Source organism: Salvelinus alpinus, chromosome 5, assembly GCF_045679555.1.
Source record: "Salvelinus alpinus chromosome 5, SLU_Salpinus.1, whole genome shotgun sequence".
Lineage (NCBI taxonomy): Eukaryota > Metazoa > Chordata > Actinopteri > Salmoniformes > Salmonidae > Salvelinus > Salvelinus alpinus.
The window spans coordinates 93,042,898-93,067,201 of record NC_092090.1 but is presented as its reverse complement, the minus strand read 5'-3'; the positions used below and the strand labels follow the sequence as shown (position 1 = coordinate 93,067,201).

Genomic DNA, 24,304 nt, shown 5'->3' with positions numbered 1-24,304 from the left:
AATTTCCACTTTGAAATGTCAGACTTGATTTGCCCTAGCAAAAAATTTTTACACCTACAAAAATGTCAATGAATTATAATCCACATAATATTTGACATTTTCCGTTGCTGCTGGATTATTTTCCTGCAGTAGCAAATTAAGATCCTACATCTGTATTGTTGTCTCCCTTATCCAAAAGTCCATTAAGCCCTGGCCCGGTGCCATCTTGTCTCAGGCAGACAGAGATAAAGATGTGTGGAGGGTGTGAGAGCAAACAGAATGGGCATGAGGCGGCATCAACGCCGTTGGTAGGAAGGAAGACCTGCACCATCCTCCCTCAGATCCATGGCCTCTTTGTCTTTTAATTTATTTACAATCCAATCATTGAACTCGTGGCACAAAACAAAGCGAGGAGTCCATTCTCTTTTTCTTCTGTTCCTGGGGAAAACCGTTGTGAAATGTAATGATTCAATTTGGGTCATCTTGCTGGAAAACACTGGTCTGGACGGCCAAGATTAAGCTGCTTTTAAGAAGGATGTTTTGTCTTCATTGTTCTTGCGTTTATGTTTCCTGTCCCAATTTATGCAGTTGTGCTTGAGCAACTTTTCTCCTCCTTTGTGATTGCCTTTTCCTCTGTGCTACAGTAGGTTTCGCCAGTAGTAACGTACTCCTTTAATCTTGTAACAATCTGCATTTATCTGAAGTGTCTCGTTAAGGAAGAGTGTCACAACCATCTAAACATACACATGTCCTTTGTAAAGGGAAAAATAATGCAACATGAATAGAATGACAGAAAAAAAACTATTTGCTTAAATGGCAAACATTAACACTACAAGCTTGTTAAAAACAACAATTTACAAGATAAATTTTAAGGAACAGTAACTAGGCAAATCAGGATAAACTAAAGTTTGTAATAAGATCTAAGATGGAAAAGGGGACAATAACGAAGCTTCCTGTACTTCTATTATGCCCTGTGCAAAATGGAAGACAGAGAATCGAGAGAGTTTTTGCAGACACCAGCGGCAAGGTAGCTTTAATCAGTTGCAGTGGATAGCAGTGGGAGAGCAACTCCTCTGTACGAGGTTCCTTTTTGTATGTAAACACGGCACAGCACTGCACAGCACTGCACAGCACTGCACAGCACTGCACAGCACTGCAATGGCCTGGTTGAACCTGGAGAGCAGACCCAAAACCCAGACAGCACAGATCAAGACCGTGAAAGTGCATAACTAGCCCATTACACATCATATTTCCCACAGTAGCATCCCAACACGTCCACACTCCAAAAATACTCAAATATAGCATCCATATTAGCTGTCTCAATAGACTCATTACCCCCAGTATTCTGCAGTGGAAACAAAATATCACAGAAAAAAGGGCTGAAGCTCAAACTATCTTAGATTACTGGGATCCATGACTGACGGAGCATCCCTCGGCACCTCCACCACCCCCTCCGTGATAGTTAGGTCTCCTCCAGGACACGTGGATATACAGGGGATGGCTAGGGAGCAGTGGAGAGCAGAGAGAGGGAAGAAGATGAAAAGGAATGTGTGAAAGTTCCCGTGTCCCGATACACCATCAATTTACATATCTCCTCCCTCAGCCTCCTCTTATTCACTGCAGGACAATATACCACAACCACCCTCCCAACGAACCCCCACACCTAATTGCAATTTTCGTCCTTATACTTTCATAGACTTTCTTATTACATGTTTTATAATTACAAACTCCTGCGGCGAGCGGCTGGATGTGTTAAGTCATAATGACAGATCAGTCCATTTAACAGAACCTCGGGGGCCACGACAGAGCAGCCATAGCCCGTTCTCTCTCTCACACACACACACACACACACACACACACACACACACACACACACACACACACACACACACACACACACACACACACACACACACACACACACACACACACACACACACACACACACACACACACACACACACACACACACACACACACACACACACACTCCCTTTATTAGTCTACTATCTTAGCCCTGTGCCCGTATCATCCCTTTTTTTTCTCTCTCACATTCTTTCTCTCTTTCACTTACAGCTCCAGCGCTGTAGGCCAGTTCTTCAGATGCCTAGCAACCATCCCAGTACTAAATCAATCAGCAGACTGAGATCAGTGCAGGCTAGTCGCGATCTCTCCCCCCCCCTCTCCCTCTCTCTTTCTCTTTCTCAAATCAAAATAAAATAAAATAAAATTTTATTTGTCACATACACACAGTTAGCAGATGTTAATGCGAGTGTAGCGAAATGCTTGTGCTTCTAGTTCCGACAGTGCAGTAATATCTAACAAGTAATCCAACAAATTCACAACAACTACATTATACACACAAATGTAAAGGGATGGAATAAGAATATGTACGGATGAGCGATGGTCGTGTGGCATAGGCAAGACGCAATAGATGGTATGAAATACAGTATATACATATGAGATGAGTAATGTAGGATATGTAAATATTATTAAAGTGGCATTGTTTAAAGTGACTAGTGATCCATTTATTAAAGTGGCTAGTGATTTGGGTCTGTATGTTGGCAGCAGCCTCTCTATGTTACTGATGGCTGTTTAACAGTGTGATGGCATTGAGATAGAAGCTGTTTTTCAGTCTCTCGGTCCCAGCTTTGATGCACCTGTACTGACCTCTTCTTCTGGATGGTAAAGTGGTGAACAGGCAGTGGCTCGGGTGGTTGATGCCCTTGATGATCTTTTTGGCCTTCCTGTGACATCGGGTGCTGTAGGTGTCCTGGAGGGCATGTAGTTTGCCACGTGTTGTGCAGACCGCACCACCCTCTGGACAGCCTTGCGGTTGAGGACGGTGCAGTTGCCGTACCAGGCGGTGATACAGCCCGACAGGATGCTCTCGATTGTGCATCTGTAAAAGTGTACATCTGTAAAAGTGTACATCTGTAAAAGGCTTTTAGGTGACAAGCCACATTTCTTCAGCTTCCTGAGGTTGAAGAGGAGCTGTTGCGCCTTCTTCACCACACTGTCTGTGTGAGTGGACCATTTCAGTTTGTCCGTGATGTGTACGCCGAGGAACTTAAAACGTTCCACCTTCTCCACTACTGTCCTGTCGATGTGGAAAGGGGGGTGCTCCCTGCTGTTTCCTGAAGTCCACGATCATCTCCTTTGTTTTGTTGATGTTGAGTGAGAGTTTGTTTTCCTGACACCACACTCCAAGTGCCGTCACCTCATCCCTGTAGACTGTCTCGTCGTTGTTGGTAATCAAGCCCACTACTGTTATGTCATCTGCAAACTTGATGATTGAGTTGGAGGTGTGCATGGCCACGCAGTCATGGGTGAACAGGGAGTACAGGAGGGGGCTTGTGGGGCCCCAGTGTTGAGGATCAGCGAAGTGGAAATGTTGTTTCCTACTGTCACCACCTGGGGGCGGCCCGTCAGAAAGTCCAGGACCCAATTGCACAGGGCGGGGTTGAGACCCAGGGCCTCGAGCTTAATGATGAGTTTGGGGGGTATTATGGTGTTGAATGCTGAGCTGTAGTCAACAAACAGCATTCTTACATAGGTATTCCTCTTGTCCAGATGGGATAGGGCAGTGTGCAGTGTGATGGCGATTGCATCGTCTGCGGACCTGTTGGGACGGTACGCAAACTGATGTGGGTCTAGGGTGGCAGGTAAGGTGGTGATATGATCCTTGACTAGTCTCTCAAAGCACTTCATGATGACTGAAGTGAGTGCTACGGGGCGATAGTAATTTGTTCAGTTATCTTTGCCTTCCTTGGTACAGGAACAATGGCAGCCATCTTGAAGCATGGTGGGGACAACAGACTGGGATAGGGAGCGATTGAATATGTCTGTAAACACACACCAGCCAGCTGGTTTGCGCATGCTCTGAGGACGCGGCTAGGGATGCCGTCTGGGCCAGCAGCCTTGCGAGGGTTAACACGTTTAAACGTCTTATTCACGTTGGCCACGGAGAAGGAGGGGGGGGGGGGGGTCCGCTGTCCTTGGTAGCAGGCAGCGTCGGTGGCACTGTATTATTCTCAAAGCGGGCAAAAAAAGATGTTTAGCTTGTCTGGAAGCAAGACGTCAGTGTCTGTGACGTGGCTGGTTTTCTTTGTGTAGTCTGTAGACCCTGTAGACCCTGCCACATACGTCTTGTGTCTGGGCCGCTGAATTGTGACTCCATTTTGAGGGAACAACTACACTGTTTATATTCTGTTTATATTCGGCCATATTCCCCGACCTCTTTCCATGGTTGAATGCGGTGGTTCACACTTTCAGTTTTGCGCGAATGATGCCGTCTATCCTGGTTGGGGTAGGTTTTAATAGTCACAGTGGGTACAACATCTCCAATGCACTTCCTAATAAACTCACTCACCGAGTCAGCGTATAAATCGATGTTATTGTCTGAGGCTTCCCGAAACATTTTCCAGTCCACGTGATCAAAACAATCTTGAAGCATGGATTCTGATTGGTCAGAGCAGCGTTGAATGGTTCAAGTCATGGGTACATCCTGTTTGAGTTTCTGCCTATAGGAAGGTACGAGCAAGATGGAGTCGTGGTCGGATTTGCCGCAGGGAGGGCGGGAAGGGCCTTGTATGCATCCCGGAAGGTAGAGTAGCAGTGGTACAGTTATTTGCTCGAGCGGGTACTACAGTCAATGTGCTGGTAGAATTTAGGTAGCCTTGTTCTCAAATTAGCTTTGATAAAATCCCCAGCTTCAATAAATGCAGCCTCAGGATATATGATTTCCAGTTTACATAGAGTCCAGTGAAGTTCTTTCAGGGCCGTCGAGGTATCTGCTTTGGGGCGGATATACAAGGCTGTGACTATAATCGAAGAGAATTCTCTTGGGATATAATGCGGTCGGCATTTGATTGTAAGGAACTCTAGGTCAGGTGAATAAAAGCACTTGAGTTCCTGTATATTGTTATTGTTACACAATGAGTTGTTAATCATGAGGCATACACCCCCGCCCATCTTCTTACCAGAGAGATGTATGTTTCTGTCGGCGCGACACATGAAGAAACCCGGTGGCTGTACCGACTCTGACAACATATCCCGAGTGAGCCATGTTTCCGTGAAACAGAGAATGTTACAATCTCTGGAAGGCAACTCGTGCCCTAATTTCGTCCACCTTGCTGTCTAGAGACTGGACATTGGTGACTAATATGATCGGAAGCGGTGGATGGTGTGCTCGCCTTCTAAGTCTGACCAGAAAGCAGCTCCGTCTGCCTCTCCTGCGGCGACCACGTTGTTTTGGGTCGGCCTCTGGGATTAGATCCAATGTCCAGGATGGAGGTCCGAACAAAGGCTCCACTTCGGGAAAGACGTATTCCTGGTCGTAATGTTGGTAAGTTGACGTCGCTATTATATCCAATAGTTCTTCCCGGCTGTATGTAATAACACTTAAGATTTTCTAACAATGTAAGAAATAATAAAAAAATTACTGCATAGTTTCCTAAGGACTTGAAGATGAGCGACCATCTCTGTCGGCGCCATCTTGCCTCTCTAACTCTCGCGCACTCTCTCTCTCCCTTTCTCTCTCTCTCTCTCTCTCTGCCTCTCTTTCCATTTCTCTCTCTCCCTTTCTCTCTCTCTTTCCCTCTCTCTCCCTCTCTCTCCCTCTCTCTCCCTCTCTCTCCCTTTCTCTCCCTTTCTCTCTCTCTCTCTGCCTCTCTCTCTCTGCCTCTCTCTCTCTGCTGGCTACACACTATCGGTCCATCATGTCTTTCATTTGGCCCTCTCCTCCTCCTTTAATGTCCAGTCTAAATTCTCCCCAGACCCTGCCCTCCCGCTCTCCCATCCTCTCTCAGTACTCTGAGGGACAGGATAACAAAGTCACACTGTTATCTGCATCAAAAGTGGGAACCGATTATTACTGAGGAAAATGTGTTTGAAGTTTGAAATCTAATTACATATCACTGTGAAATGTAACTAGTTTAGTGATTTAAGACATTAATTCATGGCCTTCAAAAGTGAAGAACACTGTCAAGCATACTCAGTTCGGATAACTCAACTTATCTTAGTTTTTGAGCCAAGCAACACATTGTTTTGTAAATTACCAGTACTAATTTCATTGAGTGACTTAGAAGGTTCTGTTTTACAGTGTCTGTGTAAGAGACCAGTAGCCTCAGATATATTGCAGAGATAGGTTCCTGGTATTCTGTCCACCTGTCAAATATGAGCTGGTGACTGGATATCTGCAGAGACAGTTCACACAATGATACACATCTGTCATCTACCACAGCTGCCCCACTATTGCCCGTAACCCTGGCAACTGCCAAGCTCGGACCTGTGGCCCTTGACGACTGGCAAACGCACACACGGGAACATTTTACACACACATAAATACACACACCATAGGGCTACAGGTCCCTCAGGCACAGAGGGTGATTTAAGAGAGCCATTGGACAGAGTAAACAGGTGTTAGAGAGGCTGTCAGAGCACCAAGCCACTCCAGAGAGCACACACAGTGGGAGACAGACAGACAGACAGACAGACAGACAGACAGACAGACAGACAGACAGACAGACAGACAGACAGACAGACAGACAGACAGACAGACAGACAGACAGACAGACAGACAGACAGACAGACAGACAGACAGACAGACAGACAGGAGCAGAGCAGCTCATTGATATGCTCTGTGTAAATAATGTCTCTCCCATTCTCACTGCATCACGCTGTTTAACATATTTCAATATGACAAGAAACTAATGAGGAAACGGGGGGTGGTGAGAGAGTAAATAAGTGCTTGTACAATGTGAACTCTTTTTCTTGCATCTGTTCTTCTCTTTTCTTTAATTCAATTATTCAACCACCACCACAGCTACCTTTAGTCACACACACTCTTTATGTCTTCATCTCCCTCCATCCCTCCCCCATCCATTGCTCTATCGCTATCACTCTGTCTGTCTGTCTGTCTGTCTGTCTGTCTGTCTGTCTGTCTGTCTGTCTGTCTGTCTGTCTGTCTGTCTGTCTGTCTGTCTGTCTGTCTGTCTGTCTGTCTGTCTGTCTGTCTGTCTGTCTGTCTGTCTGCCTTCATTCCATGCCTGCCTGCCTGCCTGCCTGCCTGCCTGTCTGTCTGTCTGTCTGTCTGTCTGTCTGTCTGTCTGTCTGTCTGTCTGTCTGTCTGTCTGTCTGCCTTCATTCCATGCCTGCCTGCCTGCCTGCCTGCCTGCCTGCCTGCCTGCCTGTCTGTCTGTCTGTCTGTCTGCCTTTGCAATACAAGCCCTTGATAATGAAGTTGGCACATTGAGAAAAATGACTGAGATCACTTTGAGCACCGCAGTGTAAAGGACGGCCTCATTCGTAGTCAGCCAAAGACACTTCCCATCTCCCTCTCCTTGCCTCCCTCCCCTCTATCTCTTAGCCATTACCATTTCCTCCTGCATCAAGGGAAGAACCAAGTAGCAGAAGGATGATTAACCATAACCTGAGTTATTAGCATAATATTTATAGCTACTCTCATTAGTCCAGACAGAGCAGCATACATATGTGGAACTGGCGGCCATTTTCCTTCTCTGGAGGACACTGACGTAGTAAAAGAGAAGTTGTACAGCCTCGGATTCAGGCCGCTCGAGAATGACCATACTATTGGAACCATACTATTAGAGTAGTGTTTCAGGGTATACTGGAAAGGCCAAAAGTATTTAATAAAACATATACAGTGCATTCTGAAAGTATTCAGACCCCTTTTGACTTTTTACACATTTTGTTACGTTACAGCCTCATTCTAAAATGGCTAACATTGTTTTCCCCCCCCTCATCAGTCTACACACAATACCCCATAATGACAAATCAAAAACAGGTTTTTAGAATTGTTTTGCAAATGTATTAAAAATAAATACCTGAAATATCACATTTACATAAGTATTCAGACCCTTTACTGAGTACTTTGTTGAAGCTCCTTTGGCAGCGGTTACAGCCTTGAGTCTTCTTGGATATGACACTACAAGCTTGGCACACCTGTATTTGGGGAGTTTCTCCCATTCTTCTCTGCAGATCCTATCAGGCTCTGTCAGGTTGGATGGGGAGCGTTGCTGCACAGCTATTTTCAGGTCTCTCCAGAGATGTTCGATCGGGTTCAAGTCCGGGCTCTGGCTGGGCCACTCAAGGACCTTCAGAGACTTGTCCCGAAGCCACTCCTGCAGTGTCTTGGCCTTGTGCTGAGGGTCGTTGTCCTGTTGGAAGGTGAACCTTTGCCCCAGTCTGAGGTCCTGAGCATTCCGGAGCAGGTATCCAGATCATCGGATGTAGTGATCACAATATAACAGCCATATCTAGGAAAAGTTCCAAAGGCTGGACCTAATATAGTGTATAAGAGGTCATACTAGGCGTTTTGTAGTGATTCATATGTTGTTGATGTAAAGAATATTTGTTGGTCCGTGGTGTGTAATGAGGAGCAAACAGACGTTGCACTTGACACATTTATGAAATTGCTTATCCCAGTAATAAGCATGCACCCTTTAAGAAAATTACTGTAAAAACTGTTAAATCCCCGTGGATTGATGAAGAATTGAAAAAATGTATGGTTGAGAGGGATGAGGCAAAAGGAATGGCAAATAACTCTGGCTGCACAACCGATTGGCAAACGTACTGCAAATTGAGAAATCATGTGACTAAACTGAGTAAAAAGAAGAAGAAACAAGGGGATACCTAGTCAGTTGTACTGCTGAATGCCTTCAACTGAAATGTGTCTTCCTCATTTCAACCCAACCCCTCTGAATCAGAGTGGTGCGGGGGGCTGCCATATTTCAACCCAACCCCTCTGAATCAGAGTGGTACGGGGGGCTGCCATATTTCAACCCAACCACTCTGAATCAGAGTGGTGCGGGGGGCTGCCATATTTCAACCCAACCCCTCTGAATCAGAGTGGTACGGGGGGCTGCATTTACATTTACATTTAAGTCATTTAGCAGACGCTCTTATCCAGAGCGACTTACAAATTGGAAAGTTCATACATATTCATCCTGGTCCCCCCGTGGGGAATGAACCCACAACCCTGGCGTTGCAAGCGCCATGCTCTACCAACTGAGCCACACGGGACCATAATTGACACCCACGTCTTTAGCGCCCGGGGAACAACACATGCCACCAGAGGTTTTTTGACAGTCCCCAAGTCCAGAACAGACTGTGGGAGGCACACAGTACTACATAGAGCCATGACTACATGGAACTCTATTCCACACCAGGTAACTTGCCGGACCCCAGGAAGAGTAGCTGCTGCAAATACAAAAATCATCAAGGCTCTTTGTGTAATTTGCTCTGTTCTTCTTTCCCTCGATACTGACTAGTCTCTCAGTCCCTGCCTCTGAAAAAAACATCCCAACAGCATGATACTGCCACCACCATGCTTCACTGTAGGAATGGTGCAAGGTTTCCTCTAGACGTCACGCTTGGTATTCAGGCCAAAGCATTCAGTCTTGGTTTCATCAGACCCGAGAATCTTGTTTCTCATGATCTGAGAGTCCTTTAGGAGTCTTTTGGCAAACTCCAAGTGGGCTGTCATGTGCCTTTTACTGAGGAGTGGCTTCTATCTGGCCACTCTACCACAAAGGCCTGATTGCTGGAGTGCTGCAGAGATGATTGTCCCTCTGGAAGGTTCTCACATCTCCACAGAGGAAGTTTGGGGCTCTGTCAAAATTAACATCGGGTTCTTGGTCACCTCCCTGACCAAGGCCCCTTTCCCCCGATTGCCCAGTTTGGCCGGGCGGCCAGCCCTAGGAAGTCTCGGTGGTTCAAAACGTCTTCCATTTAAGAATGATGGAGGCCAATGTGTTCTTGGGGACCTTCAATGCTGCAGAAGTTTTTTGTACCCTTCCCCAGATCTGTGCCTCAACACAATCCTGTCTTGGAGCTCTACGGACAATTCCTTCGACCTCATGGCTTGGTTTTTGCTCTGACATGCACTGTCAACTGTAGGACCTTTTATAGACAGGTGTGTGCCTTTCCAAATCATGTCCAATCAATAGAATTTACCACAGGTGGATTACAATCAAGTTGTAGAAACATCTTAAAGATGATCAATGGAAACAGGATACACCTGAGCTCAATTTCAAGTGTCATAACAATGGGTCTGAATACATATGTAAATAAGGTATGTTTTTTTATTTTTAATACATTTGCTAAAAATTCTAAAAACCTGTTTTCACTTTGTCATTATGGGGTATTGTGTGTAGATAGATGAGGAAAAAACAATTTAATACATTTTAGAATAAGGCTGTAACGTAACAAAATGTGTAAAAAGTCAAGGGGTCTGAATACTTTCCAGATGCACTGTATTTATCCATGTTAAAAGTGTTTACAGTTTATTTGTATTTTTATTTTTTTAACTAATGAACGGGAATTTCATGTACGTTGATGAAATATCAGTGAAAACCTTGCACAGAAGTGTGGTTCCCAAGGACTGCAATGACATCGCATAACATTGATTGGCATTCACATCCTACTAGGCAAATGGCTGTGATATCAAGAACAGTTGGAACATATACAACAGTATTGAACGTTCTGAGCTTATATTGCAAATGGCTGTGATATCAAGAATAGATGTGGAATCTAAAAGTCTATTGAACGTTCTGAGTTTAGACTGAAGTGGCAGAGATTGGCATTGCTACCCCTAACGTAATGTCCTTCAGGGCTCTGCTATATATTCCCGATAAGATAAACACAGTGGATCTGACAGATAATATTATTCTGCTACAATGATTGCAATCTGAACAGTGTTGGGGAGAAAATCCATAGTGCCTGGGACTTAGATTCTGAGAGGTTTATTGACAGTGTTTGGAACATAGAACTGTCAACACTCGACCGACAGGACATAGGATACGAGAAGGAAAAATAGATCCACAAAACAAACTATAGGGGACCAAAGGAGGGCTGCTGGACTCACTGGCCCTCCTGACAGAAGATACTGATTTCCAGAGATTACACTTGAAAACAAACAGACAAACTGAATTAAACAAATCCTTTAAAAAAGGGTAAAAAAAAATTAGAACGATTCTGGGTTAGGAGAGGCAAACTTGTCCTGCATGGGATCGAGTCAGGGACACCAATATTCCACTAGAGGGAGATGTTGAGCCTACAGCCCGGTGATAAAGGGAGGGGGGAGATACTAAGAGAGACAAATACATGGAGAGTAAGAGTGCAGTGGGAATGACGGCTTGCATTAAGCTTCACAGTTGTTGTACTTGTCTGCTACTCCGGGGGTGTCACCCTTGTCATGCAATATTTATCCGAGCACCTGGGAGTGCTGATCATCCCAATAAAACGCGGACTAATTCATGAAACCAAAGCTATTCAGCTCTAATAATCTTTATGTCGAGGAGTCGAAGGCTTGAAGCCATAATTCACTAATTTACCATCGCTTTAATTGCCTCTACCAAGTGTGCATCCCTAATGGCAACATACTCTCTATATAGTGTACTGCTTTTAACCAGAGCCCTAATAGTCCTGGTCAAAAGTAGTGCACTAAATAGGGAACAGGTTGTCATTTGGGTTGCAAACCTACGTCGGGTCCAATTTACGAATGAAAATATTTTCTACGAAAATAAAAGAACACCGGGGAGGATCTATACAATTATACATTTATATTGAGAGATAACAGATGACACATTTATGTACCTGTACCAGGCACTTATGGTACTAAGTAATCATTTAGGGGATTGAGTGCTAAACCATGCATATCTCACAAGCATCGTTTAGAGTCCAACCTCTCCCCTCTGTCTCTCTCACGTGTTAGGGTTTTGTCTGTAGTTGTAGGTTAACAAGCTATTGACAATACTGCCCTACCAAGCAAAAAAGTAGTTCTGCTCATTTGGTCTAAAATGAGTTAATGCCATTTTTCCTACATTAAATACATGCTTAATCATGTGGACAAGTATCCTGCCTCTATTGTGTTTTGGAGAAAATGGAGGTCAGGTTAGCAGTAACTGCATGAAGTTACTGTGAAATCAAGGTAAATAAAAGCAATTTTTCTCAGTTCCACACTATGAGCAATTACTGCCTTTTTGCTTGTTAGGGAGGAATAATGAACACATGTACAACACATGTCACCCAGCCAGAGGAGATATATAAAACCCTATGAAACGCATGAATGATTAGTACGTTTAGGACACACCAGGACACGTGATCTCGTGTGCCTCAGTTGGTAAGAGTATGACGCTAGCAATGACAGGTTTGCGTCATATTAGGTTTGTGGGTTCACACACTACATCGTTCAACCGGGTTCACACATACTAATATATCCTCACTCACTGTACTGTACGTACCATTGGATAAAATCATCTGCTAAATGTCATAGACCAGGGCTGCCCAACCCTCTTCCTGGAGATCTACCGTCCTGTGGGTTTCAGTCCAACCCTAATTTAACACACATGATTCTACTAATTAGCTGCTCAACAAGACCTTAACTAGCTGAATCAGATATGCTAAATTAGGGTTGGAATGAAAACCTACAAAACAGAGGATCTCCAGGAAGAGGGTTGGGCTGAAAACATACAGGACAGTAGATCTCCAGGAAGAGGGTTGGACTGAAAACCTACAGGACAGTAGATCTCCAGGAAGAGGGTTGGACTGAAAACCTACAGGACAGTAGATCTCCAGGAAGAGGGTTGGGCTGAAAACCTACAGGACAGTAGATCTCCAGGAAGAGGGTTGGGCTGAAAACCTACAGGACAGTAGATCTCCAGGAAGAGGGTTGGGCTGAAAACCTACAGGACAGTAGATCTCCAGGAAGAGGGTTGGGCTGAAAACCTACAGGACCATAGATCTCCAGGAAGAGGGTTGGGTTGGAAACCTACAGGACAGTAGATCTCCAGGAAGCGGGTTGGGCAGCCCTGGTGTAGACCATGTAAAGTGGTGTACCTTGCGGATGCCCTCCTTGGACTCGTCCACGTTGTTGTCGGCCCCTCCGGTGCGGTTGATCATGCGCCACATCTGGGAGTACATGGGGTCCCTCTCAAAGGGGTTCATGGCCTTACTGCGCACCTGCTCGTACACAGCCGAGTCCAACACCGTCCCGTACGGCAACTCTGTCTGCTTGGACAGGTCTTGGAGAGACCTATAGAGAGAGACAGAAGGGGGAGGTTTATGGGAAATGTAGGTCACCATGTACACATACATTAGAACATGGGGTTGACATGGAACTACACTTGTAGTTGAAATAATCAGACTGCGCACCCACACACCTACCGAGGCACACACACAGAGTCAGTGCCGAGATCATAACTTGAAGCTAATTAAGGGTAAGCCAGCGAACCAACTGTTAAGAAGCTCCCTGTAGTTCCACTAAAAGGGGTATAATGGAGGGATGTCATAAAAGCACTAGTCAGTAGAGTCATACCATTTCCACCTCAAGGGAAATGAAGGTATTTTAATTACAATGCTACAGTCTTCAAACACTCACCATTTACAACTGTAATAAAAAACCATAACTGGGACTAATGACTGTTTGTTTGTCAAATTGCTTTAACAGAAGCCACCGATGTAATTAGGAGAACAACAACTGTATCACCATCACTACTATTAAACGTCTGTTGTTACCATCACTACTATATAGCTTCTGTTGTTACCATCACTACTATATAGCTTCTGTTGTTACCATCACTACTATATAGCTTCTGTTGTTACCATCACTACTATTAAACGTCTGTTGTTACCATCACTACTATATAGCTTCTGTTGTTACCATCACTACTATATAGCTTCTGTTGTTACCATCACTACTATTAAACGTCTGTTGTTACCATCACTACTATATAGCTTCTGTTGTTACCATCACTACTATATAGCTTCTGTTGTTACCATCACTACTATTAAACGTCTGTTGTTACCATCACTACTATATAGCTTCTGTTGTTACCATCACTACTATATAGCTTCTGTTGTTACCATCACTACTATTAAACGTCTGTTGTTACCATCACTACTATATAGCTTCTGTTGTTACCATCACTACTATTAAACGTCTGTTGTTACCATCACTACTATTAAACGTCTGTTGTTACCATCACTACTATATAGCTTCTGTTGTTACCATCACTACTATATAGCTTCTGTTGTTACCATCACTACTATATAGCTTCTGTTGTTACCATCACTACTATATAGCTTCTGTTGTTACCATCACTACTATATAGCTTCTGTTGTTACCATCACTACTATATAGCTTCTGTTGTTACCATCACTACTATATAGCTTCTGTTGTTACCATCACTACTATTAAACGTCTGTTGTTACCATCACTACTATATAGCTTCTGTTGTTACCATCACTACTATTAAACGTCTGTTGTTACCATCACTACTATTAAACGTCTGTTGTTACCATCACTACTATATAGCTTCTGTTGTTACCATCACTACTATTAAACGTCTGTTGTTACCATCACTACTATATAGCTTCTGTTGTTACCATCACTACTATTAAACGTCTGTTGTTACCATCACTACTATTAAACGTCTGTTGTTACCATCACTACTATATAGCTTCTGTTGTTACCATCACTACTATTAAACGTCTGTTGTTACCATCACTACTATAAAGCTTCTGTTGTTACCATCACTACTATTAAACGTCTGTTGTTACCATCACTACTATTAAACGTCTGTTGTTACCATCACTACTATATAGCTTCTGTTGTTACCATCACTACTATTAAACGTCTGTTGTTACCATCACTACTATTAAACGTCTGTTGTTACCATCACTACTATTAAACGTCTGTTGTTACCATCACTACTATTAAACGTCTGTTGTTACCATCACTACTATTAAATGTCTGTTGTTACCATCACTACTATATAGCTTCTGTTGTTACCATCACTACTATTAAACGTCTGTTGTTACCATCACTACTATTAAACGTCTGTTGTTACCATCACTACTATTAAATGTCTGTTGTTACCATCACTACTATATAGCTTCTGTTGTTACCATCACTACTATATAGCTTCTGTTGTTACCATCACTACTATATAGCTTCTGTTGTTACCATCACTACTATTAAATGTCTGTTGTTACCATCACTACTATATAGCTTCTGTTGTTACCATCACTACTATATAGCTTCTGTTGTTACCATCACTACTATTAAACGTCTGTTGTTACCATCACTACTATATAGCTTCTGTTGTTACCATCACTACTATATAGCTTCTGTTGTTACCATGACTACTATATAGCTTCTGTTGTTACCATCACTTCTATATAGCTTCTGTTGTTACCATCACTACTATTAAATGTCTGTTGTTACCATCACTACTATATAGCTTCTGTTGTTACCATCACTACTATATAGCTTCTGTTGTTACCATCACTACTATATAGCTTCTGTTGTTACCATCACTACTATTAAACGTCTGTTGTTACCATCACTACTATTAAACGTCTGTTGTTACCATCACTACTATTAAACATCTGTTGTTACCATCACTACTTTTAAACGTCTGTTGTTACCATCACTACTATTAAACGTCTGTTGTTACCATCACTACTATATAGCTTCTGTTGTTACCATCACTACTATATAGCTTCTGTTGTTACCATCACTACTATATAGCTTCTGTTGTTACCATCACTACTATTAAACGTCTGTTGTTACCATCACTACTATATAGCTTCTGTTGTTACCATCACTACTATATAGCTTCTGTTGTTACCATCACTACTATATAGCTTCTGTTGTTACCATCACTACTATATAGCTTCTGTTGTTACCATCACTACTATTAAATGTCTGTTGTTACCATCACTACTATATAGCTTCTGTTGTTACCATCACTACTATATAGCTTCTGTTGTTACCATCACTACTATATAGCTTCTGTTGTTACCATCACTACTATTAAACGTCTGTTGTTACCATCACTACTATTAAACGTCTGTTGTTACCATCACTACTATTAAACGTCTGTTGTTACCATCACTACTATTAAACGTCTGTTGTTACCATCACTACTATTAAACGTCTGTTGTTACCATCACTACTATATAGCTTCTGTTGTTACCATCACTACTATATAGCTTCTGTTGATACCATCACTACTATATAGCTTCTGTTGATACCATCACTACTATTAAACGTCTGTTGTTACCATCACTACTATTTAGCTTCTGTTGTTACCATCACTACTATATAGCTTCTGTTGATACCATCACTACTATATAGCTTCTGTTGTTACCATCACTACTATTAAACGTCTGTTGTTACCATCACTACTATTAAACGTCTGTTGTTACCATCACTACTATATAGCTTCTGTTGTTACCATCACTACTATTAAACGTCTGTTGTTACCATCACTACTATTAAACGTCTGTTGTTACCATCACTACTATTAAACGTCTGTTGTTACCATCACTACTATATAGCTTCTGTTGTTACCATCACTACTATTAAACGTCTGTTGTTACCATCACTACTATATAGCTTCTGTTGTTACCATCACTACTATTAAACGTCTGTTGTTACCATCACTACTATATAGCTTCTGTTGTTACCATCACTACTATTAAACGTCTGTTGTTACCATCACTACTATATAGCTTCTGTTGTTACCATCACTACTATTAAACGTCTGTTGTTACCATCACTACTATATAGCTTCTGTTGTTACCATCACTACTATATCACTACTATATAGCTGTTGTTACCATCACTACTATATAGCTTCTGTTGTTACCATCACTACTACATCACTACTATATAGCTTCTGTTGTTACCATCACTACTATTAAACGTCTGTTGTTACCATCACTACTATATAGCTTCTGTTGTTACCATCACTACTATTAAACGTCTGTTGTTACCATCACTACTATTAAACGTCTGTTAAAAGACACACTTCCGGGTTGGAGCGAGCGGTCGCACTCGCACTTTGGTCCGCAGGTAGTATAACTTTTCATTACATTTCATTACATTTCATTATAGTACAACGGTTTAATTTGTCTAATCTTAGCAATTTCTTCTTAGCTAGCTACATAGCCGTCTTTGTATCAAAGATAATTGCGTAATTATCGTATTTCGTCGTCCTAACGCAGTCTACACTGCTATCTGCCATCTGCCCAGCAGCTAGCCAGCTAGCAAACGTCCACCGTCTACCGAATAGCAGCACTTTGGTCCGCAGGTAGTATAACTTTTCATTACATTTCATTACATTTCATTATAGTACAACGGTTTAATTTGTCTAATCTTAGCAATTTCTTCTTAGCTAGCTACATAGCCGTCTTTGTATCAAAGATAATTGTGTAGTCTAGAGCGATTTTCTAGGTTAGCTAGCCAGCTATTGTCGTTCTTTTAACGCAACGTAACGTAATCAACACTGAATTATAGCCCCCGAATAGCAGCACTGTAGATACTATTACACTCAACGGAACGACTTGATTAGTGTAGTGTCAACAACGCAGCCACTGCCAGCTAGCCTACAAAGTCAACAACTGCCAGCTAGCCTACAAAGTCAACAACGCAGCCACTGCCAGCTAGCCTACTTCAGCAGTACTGTATCATCTTAATCATTTTAGTCAATAAGATTCTTGCTACGTAAGCTTAACTTTCTGAACATTCGAGACGCGTAGTCCACTTGCCACTCCAATCTCCTTTGCATTAGCGTAGTCTCTTCTGTAGCCTGTCAACTATGTGTCTGTCTATCCCTGTTCTCTCCTCTCTGCACAGACCATACAAACGCTCCACACCGCGTGGCATCGGCCACCCTAATCTGGTGGTCCCAGCGCGCACGACCCACGTGGAGTTCCAGGTCTCCGGTAGCCTCTGGAACTGCCGATCTGCGGCCAACAAGGCAGAGTTCATCTCAGCCTATGCCTCCCTCCAGTCCCTCGACTTCCTGGCACTGACGGAAACATGGATCACCACAGATAACACTGCTACTCCTACTGCTCTCTCTTCGTCCGCCCACGTGTTCTCGCACACCCCGAGAGCTTCTGGTCAGCGGGGTGGTGGCACCGGGATCCTCATCTCTCCCAAGTGGTCATTCTCTCTTTCTCCCCTTACCCATCTGTCTATCGCCTCCTTTGAATTCCATGCTGTCACAGTTACCAGCCCTTTCAAGCTTAACATCCTTATCATTTATCGCCCTCCAGGTTCCCTCGGAGAGTTCATCAATGAGCTCGATGCCTTGATTAGCTCCTTTCCTGAGGACGGCTCACCTCTCACAGTTCTGGGCGACTTTAACCTCCCCACGTCTACCTTTGACTCATTCCTCTCTGCCTCCTTCTTTCCACTCCTCTCCTCTTTTGACCTCACCCTCTCACCTTCCCCCCCTACTCACAAGGCAGGCAATACGCTCGACCTCATCTTTACTAGATGCTGTTCTTCCACTAACCTCATTGCAACTCCCCTCCAAGTCTCCGACCACTACCTTGTATCCTTTTCCCTCTCGCTCTCATCCAACACTTCCCACACTGCCCCTACTCGGATGGTATCGCGCCGTCCCAACCTTCGCTCTCTCTCCCCCGCTACCCTCTCCTCTTCCATCCTATCATCTCTTCCCTCTGCTCAAACCTTCTCCAACCTATCTCCTGATTCTGCCTCCTCAACCCTCCTCTCCTCCCTTTCTGCATCCTTTGACTCTCTATGTCCCCTATCCTCCAGGCCGGCTCGGTCCTCCCCTCCCGCTCCGTGGCTCGACGACTCATTGCGAGCTCACAGAACAGGGCTCCGGGCAGCCGAGCGGAAATGGAGGAAAACTCGCCTCCCTGCGGACCTGGCATCCTTTCACTCCCTCCTCTCTACATTTTCCTCTTCTGTCTCTGCTGCTAAAGCCACTTTCTACCACTCTAAATTCCAAGCATCTGCCTCTAACCCCAGGAAGCTCTTTGCCACCTTCTCCTCCCTCCTGAATCCTCCTCCCCCTCCCCCTCCCTCCTCCCTCTCTGCAGATGACTTCGTCAACCATTTTGAAAAGAAGGTCGACGACATCCGATCCTCGTTTGCTAAGTCAAACGACACCGCTGGTTCTGCTCACACTGCCCCACCCTGTGCTCTGACCTCTTTCTCCCCTCTCTCTCCAGATGAAATCTCGCGTCTTGTGACGGCCGGCCGCCCAACAACCTGCCCGCTTGACCCTATCCCCTCCTCTCTTCTCCAGACCATTTCCGGAGACCTTCTCCCTTACCTCACCTCGCTCATCAACTCATCCCTGACCGCTGGCTACGTCCCTTCCGTCTTCAAGAGAGCGAGAGTTGCACCCCTTCTGAAAAAACCTACACTCGATCCCTCCGATGTCAACAACTACAGACCAGTATCCCTTCTTTCTTTTCTCTCCAAAACTCTTGAACGTGCCGTCCTTGGCCAGCTCTCCCGCTATCTCTCTCAGAATGACCTTCTTGATCCAAATCAGTCAGGTTTCAAGACTAGTCATTCAACTGAGACTGCTCTTCTCTGTATCACGGAGGCGCTCCGCACTGCTAAAGCTAACTCTCTCTCCTCTGCTCTCATCCTTCTAGACCTATCGGCTGCCTTCGATACTGTGAACCATCAGATCCTCCTCTCCACCCTCTCCGAGTTGGGCATCTCCGGCGCGGCCCACGCTTGGATTGCGTCCTACCTGACAGGTCGCTCCTACCAGGTGGCGTGGCGAGAATCTGTCTCCTCACCACGTGCTCTCACCACTGGTGTCCCCCAGGGCTCTGTTCTAGGCCCTCTCCTATTCTCGCTATACACCAAGTCACTTGGCTCTGTCATAACCTCACATGGTCTCTCCTATCATTGCTATGCAGACGACACACAACTAATCTTCTCCTTTCCCCCTTCTGATGACCAGGTGGCGAATCGCATCTCTGCATGTCTGGCAGACATATCAGTGTGGATGACGGATCACCACCTCAAGCTGAACCTCGGCAAGACGGAGCTGCTCTTCCTCCCGGGGAAGGACTGCCCGTTCCATGATCTCGCCATCACGGTTGACAACTCCATTGTGTCCTCCTCCCAGAGCGCTAAGAACCTTGGCGTGATCCTGGACAACACCCTGTCGTTCTCAACCAACATCAAGGCGGTGGCCCGTTCCTGTAGGTTCATGCTCTACAACATCCGCAGAGTACGACCCTGCCTCACACAGGAAGCGGCGCAGGTCCTAATCCAGGCACTTGTCATCTCCCGTCTGGATTACTGCAACTCGCTGTTGGCTGGGCTCCCTGCCTGTGCCATTAAACCCCTACAACTCATCCAGAACGCCGCAGCCCGTCTGGTGTTCAACCTTCCCAAGTTCTCTCACGTCACCCCGCTCCTCCGCTCTCTCCACTGGCTTCCAGTTGAAGCTCGCATCCGCTACAAGACCATGGTGCTTGCCTACGGAGCTGTGAGGGGAACGGCACCTCAGTACCTCCAGGCTCTGATCAGGCCCTACACCCAAACAAGGGCACTGCGTTCATCCACCTCTGGCCTGCTCGCCTCCCTACCACTGAGGAAGTACAGTTCCCGCTCAGCCCAGTCAAAACTGTTCGCTGCTCTGGCCCCCCAATGGTGGAACAAACTCCCTCACGACGCCAGGACAGCGGAGTCAATCACCACCTTCCGGAGACACCTGAAACCCCACCTCTTTAAGGAATACCTAGGATAGGATAAAGTAATCCTTCTCACTCCCCCCCCCCTTAAAAGATTTAGATGCACTATTGTAAAGTGGCCGTTCCACTGGATGTCATAAGGTGAATGCACCAATTTGTAAGTCGCTCTGGATAAGAGCGTCTGCTAAATGACTTAAATGTAAATGTAAATGTAAATGTTACCATCACTACTATATAGCTTCTGTTGTTACCATCACTACTATATAGCTTCTGTTGTTACCATCACTACTATATAGCTTCTGTTGTTACCATCACTACTATATAGCTTCTGTTGTTACCATCACTACTATATAGCTTCTGTTGTTACCATCACTACTATATAGCTTCTGTTGTTACCATCACTACTATATAGCTTCTGTTGTTACCATCACTACTATTAAACGTCTGTTGTTACCATCACTACTATATAGCTTCTGTTGTTACCATCACTACTATTAAACGTCTGTTGTTACCATCACTACTATTAAACGTCTGTTGTTACCATCACTACTATATAGCTTCTGTTGTTACCATCACTACTATTAAACGTCTGTTGTTACCATCACTACTATATAGCTTCTGTTGTTACCATCACTACTATTAAACGTCTGTTGTTACCATCACTACTATTAAACGTCTGTTGTTACCATCACTACTATATAGCTTCTGTTGTTACCATCACTACTATTAAACGTCTGTTGTTACCATCACTACTATAAAGCTTCTGTTGTTACCATCACTACTATTAAACGTCTGTTGTTACCATCACTACTATTAAACGTCTGTTGTTACCATCACTACTATATAGCTTCTGTTGTTACCATCACTACTATTAAACGTCTGTTGTTACCATCACTACTATTAAACGTCTGTTGTTACCATCACTACTATTAAACGTCTGTTGTTACCATCACTACTATTAAACGTCTGTTGTTACCATCACTACTATTCAACGTCTGTTGTTACCATCACTACTATATAGCTTCTGTTGTTACCATCACTACTATTAAACGTCTGTTGTTACCATCACTACTATTAAACGTCTGTTGTTACCATCACTACTATTAAATGTCTGTTGTTACCATCACTACTATATAGCTTCTGTTGTTACCATCACTACTATATAGCTTCTGTTGTTACCATCACTACTATATAGTTTCTGTTGTTACCATCACTACTATTAAATGTCTGTTGTTACCATCACTACTATATAGCTTCTGTTGTTACCATCACTACTATATAGCTTCTGTTGTTACCATCACTACTATTAAACGTCTGTTGTTACCATCACTACTATATAGCTTCTGTTGTTACCATCACTACTATATAGCTTCTGTTGTTACCATCACTACTATATAGCTTCTGTTGTTACCATCACTTCTATATAGCTTCTGTTGTTACCATCACTACTATTAAATGTCTGTTGTTACCATCACTACTATATAGCTTCTGTTGTTACCATCACTACTATATAGCTTCTGTTGTTACCATCACTACTATATAGCTTCTGTTGTTACCATCACTACTATTAAACGTCTGTTGTTACCATCACTACTATTAAACGTCTGTTGTTACCATCACTACTATTAAACGTCTGTTGTTACCATCACTACTATTAAACGTCTGTTGTTACCATCACTACTATTAAACGTCTGTTGTTACCATCACTACTATATAGCTTCTGTTGTTACCATCACTACTATATAGCTTCTGTTGTTACCATCACTACTATATAGCTTCTGTTGTTACCATCACTACTATTAAACGTCTGTTGTTACCATCACTACTATATAGCTTCTGTTGTTACCATCACTACTATATAGCTTCTGTTGTTACCATCACTACTATATAGCTTCTGTTGTTACCATCACTACTATATAGCTTCTGTTGTTACCATCACTACTATTAAATGTCTGTTGTTACCATCACTACTATATAGCTTCTGTTGTTACCATCACTACTATATAGCTTCTGTTGTTACCATCACTACTATATAGCTTCTGTTGTTACCATCACTACTATTAAACGTCTGTTGTTACCATCACTACTATTAAACGTCTGTTGTTACCATCACTACTATTAAACGTCTGTTGTTACCATCACTACTATTAAACGTCTGTTGTTACCATCACTACTATTAAACGTCTGTTGTTACCATCACTACTATATAGCTTCTGTTGTTACCATCACTACTATATAGCTTCTGTTGATACCATCACTACTATATAGCTTCTGTTGATACCATCACTACTATTAAACGTCTGTTGTTACCATCACTACTATTTAGCTTCTGTTGTTACCATCACTACTATATAGCTTCTGTTGATACCATCACTACTATATAGCTTCTGTTGTTACCATCACTACTATTAAACGTCTGTTGTTACCATCACTACTATTAAACGTCTGTTGTTACCATCACTACTATATAGCTTCTGTTGTTACCATCACTACTATTAAACGTCTGTTGTTACCATCACTACTATTAAACGTCTGTTGTTACCATCACTACTATTAAACGTCTGTTGTTACCATCACTACTATATAGCTTCTGTTGTTACCATCACTACTATTAAACGTCTGTTGTTACCATCACTACTATATAGCTTCTGTTGTTACCATCACTACTATTAAACGTCTGTTGTTACCATCACTACTATATAGCTTCTGTTGTTACCATCACTACTATTAAACGTCTGTTGTTACCATCACTACTATATAGCTTCTGTTGTTACCATCACTACTATTAAACGTCTGTTGTTACCATCACTACTATATAGCTTCTGTTGTTACCATCACTACTATATAGCTTCTGTTGTTACCATCACTACTATTAAACGTCTGTTGTTACCATCACTACTATATAGCTTCTGTTGTTACCATCACTACTATATAGCTTCTGTTGTTACCATCACTACTATATAGCTTCTGTTGTTACCATCACTACTATATAGCTTCTGTTGTTACCATCACTACTATATAGCTTCTGTTGTTACCATCACTACTATATAGCTTCTGTTGTTACCATCACTACTATATAGCTTCTGTTGTTACCATCACTACTATATAGCTTCTGTTGTTACCATCACTACTATTAAACGTCTGTTGTTACCATCACTACTATATAGCTTCTGTTGTTACCATCACTACTATTAAACGTCTGTTGTTACCATCACTACTATTAAACGTCTGTTGTTACCATCACTACTATTTAGCTTCTGTTGTTACCATCACTACTATATAAGCTTCTGTTGTTACCATCACTACTATATAAACTTCTGTTGTTACCATCACTACTATATAGCTTCTGTTGTTACCATCACTACTATATAAGCGTCTGTTGTTACCATCACTACTATATAGCTTCTGTTGTTACCATCACTACTATATAAACGTCTGTTGTTACCATCACTACTATATAGCTTCTGTTGTTACCATCACTACTATATAAACGTCTGTTGTTACCATCACTACTATATAGCTTCTGTTGTTACCATCACTACTATATAAGCTTCTGTTGTTACCATCACTACTATATAGCTTCTGTTGTTACCATCACTACTATATAAACGTCTGTTGTTACCATCACTACTATATAGCTTCTGTTGTTACCATCACTACTATATAGCTTCTGTTGTTACCATCACTACTATATAGCTTCTGTTGTTACCATCACTACTATATAGCTTCTGTTGTTACCATCACTACTATATAGCTTCTGTTGTTACCATCACTACTATATAGCTTCTGTTGTTACCATCACTACTATATA

The 24,304-nt window shown here is 43.1% G+C and overlaps 1 protein-coding gene across 2 annotated transcripts in view; it reads right to left on the bottom strand.

The window, feature by feature from the left end:
• Nucleotides 1–24,304, bottom strand: part of LOC139577243 (glutamate receptor ionotropic, delta-2) — a 662,466-nt gene that overhangs the window by 52,513 nt on the left and 585,649 nt on the right. For both annotated transcript variants that reach the window (XR_011675240.1, XM_071404217.1), the window contains exon 13: nucleotides 12,841–13,036. Coding sequence is in view for 1 of the 2 variants with exons in the window: in XM_071404217.1 (XP_071260318.1) it covers nucleotides 12,841–13,036 (196 nt within the window). In the remaining variant the exon portion in view is untranslated. The remainder of the gene's footprint in view (nucleotides 1–12,840; nucleotides 13,037–24,304) is intronic.